The 18,267-nt window shown below is 47.5% G+C and overlaps 1 protein-coding gene across 12 annotated transcripts in view; it reads left to right on the top strand.

Annotated features, from left to right (window-relative positions):
* C2CD5 (C2 calcium dependent domain containing 5) overlaps positions 1-7,606 on the top strand; it is a 99,129-nt gene extending 91,523 nt beyond the window's left edge. For 9 of the 12 annotated variants that reach the window (XM_069963826.1, XM_069963811.1, XM_069963843.1 and 6 more), the window contains 3 exons: positions 3,861-4,051; positions 6,282-6,428; positions 7,065-7,606. In XM_069963826.1, the coding sequence (XP_069819927.1) occupies positions 3,861-4,051; positions 6,282-6,428; positions 7,065-7,187 (461 nt within the window). In that variant the 3' untranslated portion in view covers positions 7,188-7,606. The remainder of the gene's footprint in view (positions 1-3,860; positions 4,052-6,281; positions 6,429-7,064) is intronic. The other 3 variants (XM_069963867.1, XM_069963875.1, XM_069963891.1) reach the window with 1 other exon arrangement.
* Positions 7,607-18,267: the final 10,661 nt, after the last annotated feature.

Below are 18,267 nucleotides of genomic sequence, written 5' to 3'. Positions count from 1 at the left end.
TAGTGAGTGCAGCTCTGGAGTATAATACAGGATGTAACTTAGAATCAGTACAGGATCAGTAATGTAATGTACACAGTGACCCCACCAGCAGCAGAATAGTGAGTGCAGCTCTGGGGGATATTCTAGCATGATCAGTGTAGGGATGACAGATGAGCGGGTTGACTTGGTTCTCTCAGGTTAGGTTCTAGGGTGATGTTTTGGTTCTCTCGGGTTAGGCTCCGGGGTCACGTGTTGGTGGTCTCGGGTTAGGCTTCAGGGTGACGTGTTGGTGGTCTCTGGTTAGTGTCCGGGGTGACGTGTTGGTGTTCTCGGGTTAGGCTCCGGGGTCACATGTTGACGGTCTCTGGTTAGGCTCCCTGGTCACGAGTTGACGGTCTCGGGTTAGGCTCCGGAGTGACTTGTTGACGGTCTCGGGTTAGGCTCTGGAGTGACATGTTGGTGGTCTCGGGTTAGGCTCCGGAGTGACGTGTTGGTGGTCTTGGGTTAGTCTCCGGGGTGACGTGTTGGTGGTCTCGGGTTAGGCTCCGGAGTGACGTGTTGGTGGTCTTGGGTTAGTCTCCGGGGTGACGTGTTGGTGTTCTTGGGTTAGGCTCCGGGGTCACATGTTGACGGTCTTGGGTTAGGCTCCGGAGTGACGTGTTGACGGTCTCGGGTTAGGCTCCGGAGTGACGTGTTGGTGGTCTCGGGTTAGGCTCCGGAGTGACGTGTTGGGGGTCTCGGGTTAGGCTCCGGGGTGACGTGTTGGTGTTCTTGGGTTAGGCTCCGGAGTGACGTGTTGACGGTCTCCGGTTAGGCCTTGGAGTGACGTGTTGGTGGTCTCGGGTTAGGCTCCGGGTTGACGTGTTGGTGGTCTCGGGTTAGGCTCCGGGGTGACGTGTTGGTGGTCTTGGGTTAGTCTCCGGGGTGACGTGTTGGTGTTCTTGGGTTAGGCTCCGGGGTCACATGTTGACGGTCTTGGGTTAGGCTCCGGAGTGACGTGTTGACGGTCTCGGGTTAGGCTCCGGAGTGACGTGTTGGTGGTCTCGGGTTAGGCTCCGGAGTGACGTGTTGGGGGTCTCGGGTTAGGCTCCGGGGTGACGTGTTGGTGTTCTTGGGTTAGGCTCCGGAGTGACGTGTTGACGGTCTCCGGTTAGGCCTTGGAGTGACGTGTTGGTGGTCTCGGGTTAGGCTCCGGGGTGACGTGTTGGTGGTCTCGGGTTAGGCTCCGGGGTCACATGTTGACGGTCTCGGGTTAGGCTCCGGAGTGACGTGTTGACGGTCTCCGGTTAGGCCTTGGAGTGACGTGTTGGTGGTCTCGGGTTAGGCTCCGGGGTGACGTGTTGGTGGTCTCGGGTTAGGCTCCGGGGTGACGTGTTGGTGGTCTCGGGTTGGTCTCTGGGGTGACGTGTTGGCGGTCTCGGGTTAGGCTCCTGGGTGACGTCTTGATGTTCTCGCGTTAGCCTCTAAGGTCACATATTGAGGGTCTCGGGTTAGGCTCCGGGGTGACGTGTTGGCGGTCTCGGGTTAGGCTCCGGGCTGATGTGTTGGTGGTCTCGAGTTAGGCTCCGGGGTGACGTGTTGGTGGTCTCGGGTTAGGCTCCGGGGTGACGTGTTGACTGTCTCGTGTTAGGCTCCGGGGTGACGTTTTGGTGGTCTCGGGTTGGTCTCTGGGGTGACGTGTTGGCGGTCTCGGGTTAGGCTCCTGGGTGACGTCTTGATGTTCTCGTGTTAGCCTCTGGGGTCACATATTGACGGTCTTGGGCTAGGCTCCTGGGTGACGTGTTGGTGGTCTCGGGTTAGGCTCTGGGGTGACGTGTTGGCGGTCTCGGGTTAGGCTCCCTCGTCACGAGTTGACGGTCTCGGGTTAGGCTCCGGGGTGACGTGTTGACGGTCTCGGGTTAGGCTCCGGGGTGACGTGTTGGTGGTCTCGGGTTGGGCTCTGGCATGTGGGTTGGCGGTCTTGGGTTGGGCTCTGGCATGTGGGTTGGCGGTCTCGGGTTAGGCTCAAGGGTCACGTGTTGGCGGTCTCGGGTTAGGCTCCAGGGTCACGTGTTGGTGGTCTCGGGTTAGGCTCCGGGGTGACGTGTTGGCGGTCTTGGGTAAGCCCCCGGGGTTACGTGTTGGTGGTCTCGGGTTAGGCTCCGGGGTAACGTGTTGGTGGTCTCAAGTTAGGCGCCAGGGTCACATATTGACGGTCTCGGGTTAGGCTCCGGGGTGACGTGTTGGTGGTCTCGAGTTAGGGTCCTATTCCACGGGCCCGATCAACGATGTAAACGAGCGCCTATCTGCTAGATCGCTGCTCGTTTTCTGGGCCTATTCCGCGGCCCGATGATCGTTGAGCGAGGGCTGCAGGGACATTGTTACCGATGTCCTTGCAGCCCTTGCAGCATACATTACCTGTCAGGTCTTCTGCTCCGCTCTGTCTTCCTCCCCCGGTCCCGCGCGCTCTAGCTTCAGAATAGCCAGTCAGCTGACAGGCCACTTAGCCAATCACAGGCCGCGGGGGTCCCGGCCTGTGACTGGCTGAGCGCTCCATCAGCTGACAGGCCATTCTGAAGCTAGAGCGCGCGGGACCCAGGGAGGAAAACAGAGCGAAGCAGAAGACCTGACAGGTAATGTATGACGTGGTGGGGGAACAATGATTTTAGGTCTGACCCTAAATGAACGATCAGCCGATGACACGATCATCGGCTGATCGTTCTATTTCACTGAACGATAATCGGCCAAATTGGGCTGAATGGGGCCGATTCGGCCGATTATCGTTACTGTGGAATAGGGCCCTTAGGCTCCGGGGTGATGTGCTGGTGGTCTCGGGTTAGGCTCTGAGGTGACGTGTTGGTGGTCTCGGGTTAGGCTCCGGGGTGACGTGTTGGTGGTCTTGGGTTAGGCTCCGGGGTGACGCGTTGGTGGTCTCGGGTTAGGCTCCGGGTGACGCATTGATGGTCTCAGGTTAGGCTCCGGGGTGACGTGCTGGTGGTCTCGAGTTAGGCTCCGGGGTGACGCGTTGGTGGTCTCGGGTTAGGCTCCGGGGTGACGGGTTGGTGGTCTCGGGTTAGGCTCCGGGGTGACGCGTTGGTGGTCTCGGGTTAGGCTCCGGGCTGACGTGTTGGTGGTCTCGGGTTAGGCTCCGGGCTGACGTGTTGGTGGTCTCGGGTTAGGCTCCGGGGTGACGTGTTGGTGGTCTTGGGTTAGGCTCCGGGGTGACGTGTTGGTGGTCTCGGGTTAGGCTCCGGGGTGACGTGTTGGTGGTCTTGGGTTAGGCTCCGAGGTGACATGGTGGTGGTCTCGGGTTAGGCTCCGGGGTGACGTGTTGGTGGTCTTGGGTTAGGCTCCGGGGTGACGTGTTGGTGGTCTTGGGTTAAGCTCCGGGGTGACGTGTTGGTGGTCTCTGGTTAGGCTCTGGGTTGACTTGTTTGGTCTTGGGTTAGGCTCCGGGGTGATGCGTTGGTGGTCTCTGGTTATGCTCCGGCGTGACGTGTTGGTGGTCTCGGGTTAGGCTCCAGGGTCAGTAGCAGGGGACCCCCCCACGTTGGAGAATATGCACAGCACAATCTACGTGTCCAGTGATTCCTCTTTTCTCTCCACTTACGATGAATCATTTTGAGATTTGCGCTCCTCGCTTCCTCCATCTTTTCTTCCTCTTTTTTTTGTCAGCTTTCCGTTCTTTGGTGATTCTTTAGCAGGAATGTCCCATCACTCCACCTCGCTGGCATGATCTGCATGAGCGTCCGCCATCGATCCCTCCTCCCCCATCACCTCTGCCTGACGCCACGAGGCCGAGCTTCACCAATATGGTGTCTGTCTGCCAGTGAGACCTTCTGTTGTCTCCAAATGGTCCCCGGCTGCTCTCCTTCCCACAATCCTTCTCTCTTCTCTTACAGTCACTTCTCTGGAGAAGGCCAGTCCATTGGGTGAGGGTCACCTGAGGAGCCGGCCAGGACCCGCCTTTGGTAGCCCAACCGTCACCGTAGTCAAGATGACTCCTCTCTCCTTCATCCCCGGGGCCAAAATAACCAAATATCTGGGTATTATCAACATGTTCTTCATACGGGAGACGACATCACTGCGTGAGGTGAGTCCGGGAGGCAGACGTGAATTCTTCAGTGAATGCAGTGATCCTGAGATCAATTTATGTTCCTAGCAGGGGGAGGATGGGGGCTGTAGTCATGTAACACACACACACTAGCTAGCAGGGGGAGGATGGGGGCTGTAGTCATGTAACACACACACTAGCTAGCAGGGGGATGATGGGGGCTGTAGTCATGTAACACTAGCTAGCAGGGGGATGATGGGGGCTGTAGTCATGTAACACACACACACTAGCTAGCAGGGGGAGGATGGGGGCTGTAGTCATGTAACACACACACACTAGCTAGCAGGGGGATGATGGGGGCTGTAGTCATGTAACACACACTAGCTAGCAGGGGGACGATGGGGGCTGTATTCATGTAACACACACACTAGCTGGCAGGGGGAGGATGGGGGCTGTAGTCATGTAACACACACACACACCAGCTAGCAGGGGGATGATGGGGGCTGTAGTCATGTAACACACACACACTAGCTAGCAGGGGGAGGATGGGGGCTGTAGTCATGTAACACACACACTAGCTAGCAGGGGGATGATGGGGGCTGTAGTCATGTAACACACACACACCAGCTAGCAGGGGGTTGATGGGGGCTGTAGTCATGTAACACACACACACACTAGCTAGCAGGGGGAGGATGGGGGCTGTAGTCATGTAACACACACACTAGCTAGCAGGGGGATGATGGGGGCTGTAGTCATGTAACACACACACACCAGCTAGCAGGGGGATGATGGGGGCTGTAGTCATGTAACACACACACACACACCAGCTAGCAGGGGGATGATGGGGGCTGTAGTCATGTAACACACACACACCAGCTAGCAGGGGGATGATGGGGGCTGTAGTCATGTAACACACACACACACCAGCTAGCAGGGGGATGATGGGGGCTGTAGTCATGTAACACACACACACCAGCTAGCAGGGGGATGATGGGGGCTGTATTTGCACTATTCCTGCTGTCATGGCATGGTGACCACTGACTCAGCAGGGTGACTTTGATTGGGCAGCAGGGTAATCTGCAAGCTGCAGCCCCCCTCCCCCCTTCCCAGTGAGAGCCATGCTGACCCCCTCTTCACCCCCTACATTGCTGATGTCTGTCCTGGGAGAGGCCTGGCCTGCCCCCCACCCATCTCACAGTCCTCTTCAGCCAGATGTAGTGGCCGCATCTCCTCCTGCCTCCCCCATCTCCAGCCTTTTCGCCCGGTCTCCTCTTCAGGCCGCTCTCCCTCTGCAGCCGCCGACCCTGCTCTGACCTTTGCACTAAAAGGCTAAATGACTGCCGGCCCGCGGGATCGCTGGCCGCAGTCATTAGTAGCGGGGGTCTTCTACACACAGTAGCCGACACCTGCTGCATAGGGAGCAGGTTAGGAGGGGAGTAATGCCGCTGTCAGTGTGACAGCGGCAGCTATACAGTTACACAGCCGGCACATGCGATAGCTGTGTGCCGGCTATTTGTAACTAGCGCCGCAGTAGCGAAGAGAGGGAGAGCGGGCACCAGGGGGGATACGCAGAGGACATGACAGGCAATCAGCTCACTGCCTGTCATGTCTCCTGTCAGCGTGGCTTATCATAAAGTATCGAATACCAGGAAATCCTGGTATCGAACTGAAAATATGCCCCGAAAATCGATAGTAGAATCGATTTTTTTATGGTGCATCGTGCATCCCTAGTCTGGATAATGCTTCAGTAATTGCAGTGATCCTGAGATAGGACGGATAATTCTTTAGTGATTGCAGTGATCCTGAGATAGTCCGGAGAATGCTTCAGTGATTCCTGTGATCCTCTGATATTACGGATAATTCTTTAGTGATTGCAGTGATCCTGAGATAGTACGGATAATTCTTTAGTGATTGCAGTGATCCTGAGATAGTCCGGATAATTCTTTAGTGATTGCAGTGTTCCTGAGATAGTCTGGAGAATGCTTCAGTGATCCTGAGATAGTATGGATAATTCTTTAGTGATTGCAGTGATCCTGAGATAGTACGGATAATTCTTTAGTAAATGCAGTGATCCTGAGGTAGTCTGCATAATGTTTCAGTGATTCCTGTGATCCTCTGATATTACGGATAATGCTTTAGTGATTGCTGTGATCCTGAGAGAGTCCGCATAATGCTTCAGTGATTGCAGTGATCCTGAGATAGTCCGGAAGTGGATGGAAGTTGCTAGAGCCGTGCATTGTCCCTGAGCTCTGTTGCTGTGTTCTCTCAGGAAGGAGGAGTGAGCGGCTTCCTCAACACCTTCATATGTGAAGTCTTTGCCATGGTTCGCGCCCACGTCGCTGCTCTCGGGGGGAACGCGGTGGTCTCCTACATTATGAAGCAATGCGTCTTTATGGAGTACACCAATAAGAACCAGGTGAGTGGATGGTTGCTCTAGTACATGTAGTAGGAGCATGTGGGCAACGCCATGGGGGTCCTACCCGCCCAATTATGGGAGGGGCATAATGTATGACGGCCGGACCCCTCTAGTCACTATGAGGGAGAAGGCACAGATTCAGCTCTTCTCCCTGGCTTATGTCGGCTATTTCTCCTCACCTCATTGGGCAGGCAGGGAAAAATCTGCAGTCTTCCAGTACTTATCAGCTGCTGTATGTCCTGCAGGAAGTGGTGTATTCTCTCCAATGTGACACAGTGCTCTCTGCTGCCACCTCTGTCCATGTCACTGTCCAGAGCAGGAGAGGTTTTCTACGGGGATTTTTTGCTGCTCTGGACAGTTTCTGACATGGACAGAGGTGGCAGCAGAGAGCACTGTGTCAGACTGGAGAGAATACACCACTTCCTGCAGGACATACAGCAGCTGATTAGTATCAGAAGACTGGAGAGTTTTATATAGAAGTAAATTACAAGTCTGTATAACTTTCTGATACCAGGTGATTTGAAAGAAAAAAATTTCTGCTGAACTCCCCCTTTAAGAGCAGGGTCCGATTTGGCCGTTCTCATAAATTCCCCTCAGAGTCCTGAGTCCTTCTACCTTTCTGTCCTCCCCTTTTAGGCGCAGTGTCTCATTAACGTCAGTGGAGACGCTGTCATCTTCACTCGGGAGTTGGAGACGGATGTGACAACCCCTGCACCGCAGCAGCAGACTGGTCAGACGACGGCCGGAGAAGGGACGTGAAGGCTCCTCCCCGGGTGTCATGGATGATGCCGCACCGTTTATCATTCGCTGGTTCTTTAAATGTTGTTCGTTGCGTTATCTGGATAATTCCACAGACTGGTGTAGAATGTGCGCTAGGTCCATCAAAAGCCTGCGAGATCCGTCATCAGCTGCAGCTGAGCTCCGTCACCTGCTGAAATCCATCTGCCATGTTTCCATGTTGGATCTGTGTGGCCATTATTCGTATGGAGGGGCCTAGATATTGGCACATCTTATAGAAGGACATAACCACAACAGAGGTGCAAGCATGACCACAACTGGGGTGCGAGCATGACCACAACTGGGGTGCAAGCATGGCCACATCTGGGGTGCAAGCATGACCGCATCTGGGGTGCGAGCATGACCGCATCTGGGGTGCAAGCATGACCACAACTGAGGTGTAAGCATGACCACAACTGGGGTGCAAGCATGACCACAACTGGGGTGCAAGCATGACCACAACTAAGATTCAAGCATGACCACAACTAAGGTTCAAGCATGACCACAACTGAGGTCCAAGCACGACCACAACTGATGTGGGAGCATGACCACAACTGAGGTGCAAGCATGAGCACAACTGGGCTGCAAGCATGAGCACAACTGGGGTGCAAGCATGACCACAACTAAGGTGCAAGCATGACCACAACTGATGTGGGAGCATGACCACAACTGGGGTGCAAGCATGAACACAACTGAGGCGGGAGCATGACAACAGCTGAGGTGCAAACATTGTCATACTTGCACCCCAGTTCTCATGCTCCCACATCAGTTGTGATCATGCTTGCACCCCAGTTGTGGTCATGCTCCCACATCAGTTGTGGTCGTGCTTGGACCTCAGTTGTGGTCCTGCTTGCACCTCAGTTGTGGTCATGCTCCGGCATCAGCTGTGGTCATGCTTACACCCCAGTTGTGGTCATGCTTGCACCTCAGTTGTGGTCATGCTCCCGCATCAGTTGTGGTCATGCTTGCACCTCATTTGTTGTCATGCTTGCACCCCAGTTGTGGTCATGCTTGCACCCCAGTTGTGGTCATGCTTGCACCCCAGTTGTGGTCATGCTTGCACCCCAGTTGTGGTCATGGTCTCGCATCAGTGGTGGTCATGCTCCCGCATCAGTTGTGGTCATGCTTGCACCCCAGTTGTGGTCATGCTCCCGCATCTGTTGTGTTCATGCTTGCACCTCAGTTGTGGTCATGCTCATTCACATATTGTAGATATCTTCGGCTTCTCTGTGGGGTCTAGCGGTCCCAACATGCTTCTGGGTCTCATAACCTCTCCCGCCTCCTGCACGAGATTAAGGCTGGGTTCACACTGCTTTTTTTTTCATGCATTTTTGAGACGAATTTGTGTGCCTCCATTTTGACCCGTTTTTCTATTATACAAACATGGTCGTTTTTCTGTATATAAAAAAACGGGTGCACGTTGATCTGTTTTTGTTTTTTTTTATAATGGAAGCCAATGGAAAAACGGATTTAAAAAAAAAAGTGTAGTGTGAACCCAGCCTTCTAGATTGGTCTGCTAGGATGAAGCCGCCTGCAACGACCAATCAGATCCCACCCTGGCACACAGCCACACCTCCTGGTTACAGATGCGACTGATTGCAGTCTTCTCACCCCCTGCCGTGTTATTACGTCCCTGGGCCGAGTACACGGGTTACATGACCTAGCATTGCAGGAGGACTGCGGGGGGCGCCACCCGAGCCCAGCAGCCCTGGACCCCCACTAGAGTCCTGGACAATGGATCTGGACATCACATCAATATATTTTTGAAACTTTATTGAACTTATTAAATGTTCCAACTGACTTCCAACTTGGTGGTGGTGGGGGGGGGGGGGTCAGGGGTCATCGACGGCCACACGGGGGCGGGGCACAAATCTCACAGTGGATAAAACTTGAATGTAAATATGTAACTTGTTCCGGACATTTCTAGTGGAATAAAGGTCTCCTGAGAGTTGCGGATGAGCAGGTGTGAGGCCGAGGTACCCTGGGGGGGAGTGACCGGAAACCGACTGCATATACCTGTACTATGGGTCTATATACCTGTACTATGGGTCTATATACCTGTACTATGGGTCTATATACCTGTAATATGGGTCTATATAGCTGTACTATGGGTCTATATAGCTGTACTATGGGTCTATATAGCTGTACTATGGGTCTATATAGCTGTACTATGGGTCTATATACCTGCAGTATGGGTCTATATACCTGTACTATGGGACTATATACCTGTACTATGGGTCTATATACCTGTACTATGGGTCTATATACCTGTACTATGGGTCTATATACCTGTAATATGGGTCTATATAGCTGTACTATGGGTCTATATACCTGCAGTATGGGTCTATATAGCTGTACTATGGGACTATATACCTGTACTATGGATCTATATACCTGTACTATGGATCTATATACCTGTACTATGGATCTATATACCTGTACTATTGGACTATATACCTGTACTATGGATCTATATACCTGTACTATGGATCTATATACCTGTACTATGGGTCTATATACCTGTAATATGGGTCTATATAGCTGTACTATGGGTCTATATAGCTGTACTATGGGTCTATATAGCTGTACTATGGGTCTATATAGCTGTACTATGGGTCTATATAGCTGTACTATGGGTCTATATACCTGCAGTATGGGTCTATATACCTGTACTATGGATCTATATACCTGTACTATGGATCTTTATACCTGTACTATTGGACTATATACCTGTACTATGGATCTATATACCTGTACTATGGATCTATATACCTGTACTATGGATCTATATACCTGTACTATGGGTCTATATACCTTTACTATGGATCTTTATACCTGTACTATGGATCTATATATCTGTACTATGGGTCTATATACCTGTACTATGGATCTATATACCTGTACTATGGGTCTATATACCTTTACTATGGATCTTTATACCTGTACTATGGATCTATATACCTGTACTATGGGTCTATATACCTGTACTATAAATTTATATACCTGTACTATGGGTCTATATACCTGTACTATGGGTCTATATACCTGCAGTATGGGTCTATATACCTGTACTATGGGACTATATACCTGTACTATAAATTTATATACCTGTACTATGGGTCTATATACCTGTACTATGGGTCTATATACCTGCAGTATGGGTCTATATACCTGTACTATGGGACTATATACCTGTACTATGGGTCTATATACCTGTACTATAAATTTATATACCTGTACTATGGGTCTATATACCTGTACTATGGGTCTATATACCTGCAGTATGGGTCTATATACCTGTACTATGGGACTATATACCTGTACTATGGCTCTATATACCTGCACTATGGATCTATATATCTGCACTATGGCTCTATATACCTGCAGTATGGGTCTATATACCTGCACTATGGGTATACAGTCATAGCCAAAAGTTTTGAGAATGACACAAATCTTCTATTTTCCCATGATCCTCTGCCCTCTGGTGTTTCTGTGTGTTTGTCAGATGTTTTTATCACATACAGAAATATAATTCCAATCATATTATGAGTAACAGAATCTTATACTGACAGGTAGATGAGTTACTGCAGCAAGTCACTATTTGCAGTGTTGCGGCTTCTTCTTCAGGACTCTGCAATTCTCCCCGGCTGCTCTCACACAACTTCTGGACCAAATCCTGACTGATAGCCGTCCATTCTTGTACAATCACTGCTCGCATTTTGTCAGAACTTGTTGGTTTTTGTTTGTCCACCCGTCTCTTGATGATTGACCACAAGTTCTCAATGGGATTAAGATCTGGGGAGTTTCCAGGCCATGGACCCAAATCTCTATGTTTTCTTCCCTGAGCCATTTAGTTATCACCTTTGCTTTATGGCAATGTGCTCCATCATGCTGGAAAAGGCATTGTTGATGGCCAAACTGCTCTCGGACGGTTGGGAGAAGTTGCTCTTGGAGACATTCTGGTCCCATTCTTTATTCATGGCCGTGTTTTTAGGCTGTGAGACTGTGAGAGAGCCGATTCCCTTGGCTGAGAAGCAACCCCACACATGAATGGTATCAGGATGCCGGTTACAGTCGGCATGAGACAAGACTGGTGGTAGCGCTCACCTCGTCTTCTCCCAATAAGCTGTTTTCCAGATGTCCCAAACAATCGGAAAGGGGATTCATCAGAGACAATGACTTTCCCCCAGTCCTCAGCAGTCCGCTCCCTGGACCTTTCCCCCAGTCCTCAGCAGTCCACTCCCTGGACCTTTCCCCCAGTCCTCAGCGGTCCACTCCCTGGACCTTTCCCCCAGTCCTCAGCGGTCCAATCCCTGGACCTTTCCTCCAGTCCTCAGCAGTCCACTCCCTGGACCTTTCCCCCAGTCCTCAGCAGTCCACTCCCTGGACCTTTCCCCCAGTCCTCAGCGGTCCACTCCCTGGACCTTTCCCCCAGTCCTGAGCGGTCCACTCCCTGGACCTTTCCCCCAGTCCTCAGCGGTCCACTCCCTGGACCTTTCCCCCAGTCCTCAGCAGTCCTCTCCCTGGACCTTTCCCCCAGTCCTCAGCAGTCCTCTCCCTGGACCTTTCCCCCAGTCCTCAGCAGTCCGCTCCCTGAACCTTTCCCCCAGTCCTTAGCAGTCCGCTCCCTGGACCTTTCCTCCAGTCCTCAGCAGTCCACTCCCTGGACCTTTCCCCCAGTCCTCAGCAGTCCGCTCCCTGGACCTTTCCCCCAGTCCTCAGCGGTCCACTCCCTGGACCTTTCCCCCAGTCCTCAGCGGTCCAATCCCTGGACCTTTCCTCCAGTCCTCAGCAGTCCACTCCCTGGACCTTTCCCCCAGTCCTCAGCAGTCCACTCCCTGGACCTTTCCCCCAGTCCTCAGCGGTCCACTCCCTGGACCTTTCCCCCAGTCCTGAGCGGTCCACTCCCTGGACCTTTCCCCCAGTCCTCAGCGGTCCACTCCCTGGACCTTTCCCCCAGTCCTCAGCAGTCCACTCCCTGGACCTTTCCCCCAGTCCTCAGCAGTCCTCTCCCTGGACCTTTCCCCCAGTCCTCAGCAGTCCTCTCCCTGGACCTTTCCCCCAGTCCTCAGCAGTCCACTCCCTGGACCTTTCCCCCAGTCCTCAGCAGTCCTCTCCCTGGACCTTTCCCCCAGTCCTCAGCAGTCCTCTCCCTGGACCTTTCCCCCAGTCCTCAGTCCGCTCCCTGGACCTTTCCCCCAGTCCTCAGCAGTCCACTCCCTGGACCTTTCCACGTGATGACTGCACGTGTTTCTTTAGAGATAACCATGGTAACAGAAGAGAAACAATGATGCCAAGCACCAGCCTCCTTTTAAAGTGTCCAGTGGTGTCATTCTTAATCATGACAATTTGATCTCCAGCCCTGTCCTTATCAACACCCACACCTGTGTTACTGGAGCGATCACTGAAACAATGTTAGCTGCTCCCTGTAAGGCCGGGCTGCAATGATGCTGAAATGTGTTTTGGGGATAAAGTCCATTTTCTAGGCAAATATTGACTGTGCAAGTAATTGCTCTTAGGGTACAAACACACACACCGTATACGCAGCGTATTTATTGCTGCGATACGCAGTAAAAACGCAGCAGATACGCAGCAGATTAGATCTAAATAACTGGACACAGCATCAAGTCTTCACCATCATATCTGCTGCGTATACGGCGTGTGGGTTTGTCCCCTTAAGCTGATCACTCTTTATAAGATGGCCCCTATGTTTCTCTATAAGAAGCTCCGCCTCCTCTGGATTACCTGCACCTGTGTCATCTCATTACCGGTATAACAATCACCTGTCCGCACACTCATCACACTCCCACCCTCCACCAAGGCCAAGACCACAGCGCTGACTGAGCAGTATCCAGAATGTTCTATAGATTCTGTCTCTCACATGTGAAGTTACCGACCAGAAGTATTACACCCCACCAAATAGGTATACAGCAGTGTATTATATACTTATTATCCTCCTCCTGTATGAGTGTGTATATATCTCTCCATTCTGTGTAGGTATACAGCAGTGTATTATATACTTATTATCCTCCTCCTGCATGAGTGTGTATATATCTCTCCATTCTGTGTAGGTATACAGCAGTGTATTATATACTTATTATCCTCCTGTATGAGTGTGTGTATATATCTCTCCATTCTGTGTAGGTATACAGCAGTGTATTATATACTTATTATCCTCCTGTATGAGTGTGTATATATCTCTCCATTCTGTGTAGGTATACAGCAGTGTATTATATACTTATTATCCCCCTCCTGTATGAGTGTGTATATCTCTCCATTCTGTGTAGGTATACAGCAGTGTATTATATACTTATTATCCTCCTGTATGAGTGTGTATATATCTCTCCATTCTGTGTAGGTATATAGCAGTGTATTATATACTTATTATCCTCCTGTATGAGTGTGTATATATCTTTCCATTCTGTGTAGGTATACAGCAGTGTATTATATACTTATTATCCTCCTGTATGAGTGTGTATATCCCCATTCTGTGTAGGTATACAGCAGTGTATTATATACTTATTATCCTCCTCCTGCATGAGTGTGTATATATCTCTCCATTCTGTGTAGGTATACAGCAGTGTATTATATACTTATTATCCTCCTGTATGAGTGTGTGTATATATCTCTCCATTCTGTGTAGGTATACAGCAGTGTATTATATACTTATTATCCTCCTGTATGAGTGTGTATGTCTCTCTCCATTCTGTGTAGGTATACAGCAGTGTATTATCTACTTATTATCCTCCTGTATGAGTGTGTATATATCTCTCCATTCTGTGTAGGTATACAGCAGTGTATTATATACTTATTATCCCCCTCCTGTATGAGTGTGTATATATCTCTCCATTCTGTGTAGGTATACAGCAGTGTATTATATACTTATTATCCTCCTGTATGAGTGTGTATATATCTCTCCATTCTGTGTAGGTATATAGCAGTGTATTATATACTTATTATCCTCCTGTATGAGTGTGTATATATCTCTCCATTCTGTGTAGGTATACAGCAGTGTATTATATACTTAATATCCTCCTGTATGAGTGTGTATATCCCCATTCTGTGTAGGTATACAACAGTGTATTATATACTTATTATCCTCCTGTATGAGTGTGTATATATCTCTCCATTCTGTGTAGGTATACAGCAGTGTATTATATACTTATTATCCTCCTCCTGCATGAGTGTGTATATATCTCCCCATTCTGTGTAGGTATACAGCAGTGTATTATATACTTATTATCCTCCTGTATGAGTGTGTGTATATATATCTCTCCATTCTGTGTAGGTATACAGCAGTGTATTATATACTTATTATCCTCCTGTATGAGTGTGTATATCCCCATTCTGTGTAGGTATACAGCAGTGTATTATATACTTATTATCCTCCTGTATGAGTGTGTATATATCTCTCCATTCTGTGTAGGTATACAGCAGTGTATTATATACTTATTATCCTCCTCCTGCATGAATGTGTATATCTCTCTCCATTCTGTGTAGGTATACAGCAGTGTATTATATACTTATTATCCTCCTCCTGCATGAGTGTGTATATATCTCTCCATTCTGTGTAGGTATACAGCAGTGTATTATATACTTATTATCCTCCTGTATGAGTGTGTGTATATATCTCTCCATTCTGTGTAGGTATACAGCAGTGTATTATATACTTATTATCCTCCTGTATGAGTGTGTGTATATATATCTCTCCATTCTGTGTAGGTATACAGCAGTGTATTATATACTTATTATCCTCCTGTATGAGTGTGTATATCCCCATTCTGTGTAGGTATACAGCAGTGTATTATATACTTATTATCCTCCTGTATGAGTGTGTATATATCTCTCCATTCTGTGTAGGTATACAGCAGTGTATTATATACTTATTATCCTCCTCCTGCATGAATGTGTATATCTCTCTCCATTCTGTGTAGGTATACAGCAGTGTATTATATACTTATTATCCTCCTCCTGCATGAGTGTGTATATATCTCTCCATTCTGTGTAGGTATACAGCAGTGTATTATATACTTATTATCCTCCTGTATGAGTGTGTGTATATATCTCTCCATTCTGTGTAGGTATACAGCAGTGTATTATATACTTATTATCCTCCTGTATGAGTGTGTGTATATATCTCTCCATTCTGTGTAGGTATACAGCAGTGTATTATATACTTATTATCCTCCTGTATGAGTGTGTATATCTCTCTCCATTCTGTGTAGGTATACAGCAGTGTATTATCTACTTATTATCCTCCTGTATGAGTGTGTATATATCTCTCCATTCTGTGTAGGTATACAGCAGTGTATTATATACTTATTATCCCCCTCCTGTATGAGTGTGTATATATCTCTCCATTCTGTGTAGGTATACAGCAGTGTATTATATACTTATTATCCCCCTCCTGTATGAGTGTGTATATATCTCTCCATTCTGTGTAGGTATACAGCAGTGTATTATATACTTATTATCCTCCTGTATGAGTGTGTATATATCTCTCCATTCTGTGTAGGTATATAGCAGTGTATTATATACTTATTATCCTCCTGTATGAGTGTGTATATATCTCTCCATTCTGTGTAGGTATACAGCAGTGTATTATATACTTAATATCCTCCTGTATGAGTGTGTATATCCCCATTCTGTGTAGGTATACAACAGTGTATTATATACTTATTATCCTCCTGTATGAGTGTGTATATATCTCTCCATTCTGTGTAGGTATACAGCAGTGTATTATATACTTATTATCCTCCTCCTGCATGAGTGTGTATATATCTCCCCATTCTGTGTAGGTATACAGGAGTGTATTATATACTTATTATCCTCCTGTATGAGTGTGTATATATCTCTCCATTCTGTGTAGGTATACAGCAGTGTATTATATACTTGTTATCCTCCTGTATGAGTGTGTATATCCCCATTCTGTGTAGGTATACAGCAGTGTATTATATACTTATTATCCTCCTGTATGAGTGTGTATATATCTCTCCATTCTGTGTAGGTATACAGCAGTGTATTATATACTTATTATCCTCCTCCTGCATGAGTGTGTATATCTCTCTCCATTCTGTGTAGGTATACAGCAGTGTATTATATACTTATTATCCTCCTCCTGCATGAGTGTGTATATATCTCTCCATTCTGTGTAGGTATACAGCAGTGTATTATATACTTATTATCCTCCTGTATGAGTGTGTGTATATATCTCTCCATTCTGTGTAGGTATACAGCAGTGTATTATATACTTATTATCCTCCTGTATGAGTGTGTATATATCTCTCCATTCTGTGTAGGTATACAGCAGTGTATTATATACTTATTATCCTCCTGTATGAGTGTGTGTATATATCTCTCCATTCTGTGTAGGTATACAGCAGTGTATTATATACTTATTATCCTCCTGTATGAGTGTGTATGTCTCTCTCCATTCTGTGTAGGTATACAGCAGTGTATTATCTACTTATTATCCTCCTGTATGAGTGTGTATATATCTCTCCATTCTGTGTAGGTATACAGCAGTGTATTATATACTTATTATCCCCCTCCTGTATGAGTGTGTATATATCTCTCCATTCTGTGTAGGTATACAGCAGTGTATTATATACTTATTATCCTCCTGTATGAGTGTGTATATATCTCTCCATTCTGTGTAGGTATACAGCAGTGTATTATATACTTATTATCCTCCTGTATGAGTGTGTATATATCTCTCCATTCTGTGTAGGTATACAGCAGTGTATTATATACTTATTATCCTCCTGTATGAGTGTGTATATCCCCATTCTGTGTAGGTATACAGCAGTGTATTATATACTTATTATCCTCCTGTATGAGTGTGTATATATCTCTCCATTCTGTGTAGGTATACAGCAGTGTATTATATACTTATTATCCTCCTCCTGCATGAGTGTGTATATATCTCCCCATTCTGTGTAGGTATACAGCAGTGTATTATATACTTATTATCCTCCTGTATGAGTGTGTGTATATATCTCTCCATTCTGTGTAGGTATACAGCAGTGTATTATATACTTATTATCCTCCTGTATGAGTGTGTATATATCTCTCCATTCTGTGTAGGTATACAGCAGTGTATTATATACTTATTATCCTCCTGTATGAGTGTGTATATCCCCATTCTGTGTAGGTATACAGCAGTGTATTATATACTTATTATCCTCCTGTATGAGTGTGTATATATCTCTCCATTCTGTGTAGGTATACAGCAGTGTATTATATACTTATTATCCTCCTCCTGCATGAGTGTGTATATCTCTCTCCATTCTGTGTAGGTATACAGCAGTGTATTATATACTTATTATCCTCCTCCTGCATGAGTGTGTATATATCTCTCCATTCTGTGTAGGTATACAGCAGTGTATTATATACTTATTATCCTCCTGTATGAGTGTGTGTATATATCTCTCCATTCTGTGTAGGTATACAGCAGTGTATTATATACTTATTATCCTCCTGTATGAGTGTGTATATATCTCCCCATTCTGTGTAGGTATACAGCAGTGTATTATATACTTATTATCCTCCTGTATGAGTGTGTATATCTTTCTCCATTCTGTGTAGGTATACAGCAGTGTATTATCTACTTATTATCCTCCTTTATGAGTGTGTATATATCTCTCCATTCTGTGTAGGTATACAGCAGTGTATTATATACTTATTATCCCCCTCCTGTATGAGTGTGTATATATCTCTCCATTCTGTGTAGGTATACAGCAGTGTATTATATACTTATTATCCTCCTGTATGAGTGTGTATATATCTCTCCATTCTGTGTAGGTATATAGCAGTGTATTATATACTTATTATCCTCCTGTATGAGTGTGTATATATCTCTCCATTCTGTGTAGGTATACAGCAGTGTATTATATACTTATTATCCTCCTGTATGAGTGTGTATATCCCCATTCTGTGTAGGTATACAGCAGTGTATTATATACTTATTATCCTCCTGTATGAGTGTGTATATCTCTCTCCATTCTGTGTAGGTATACAGCAGTGTATTATATACTTATTATCCCCCTCCTGTATGAGTGTG

The sequence above is a fragment of the Dendropsophus ebraccatus genome, chromosome 1, assembly GCF_027789765.1.
Source record: "Dendropsophus ebraccatus isolate aDenEbr1 chromosome 1, aDenEbr1.pat, whole genome shotgun sequence".
In the NCBI taxonomy this organism is placed as follows: domain Eukaryota; kingdom Metazoa; phylum Chordata; class Amphibia; order Anura; family Hylidae; genus Dendropsophus; species Dendropsophus ebraccatus.
Note: the sequence above shows the minus strand (reverse complement) of the source record. Positions and strands in the feature narration are given on the sequence as shown.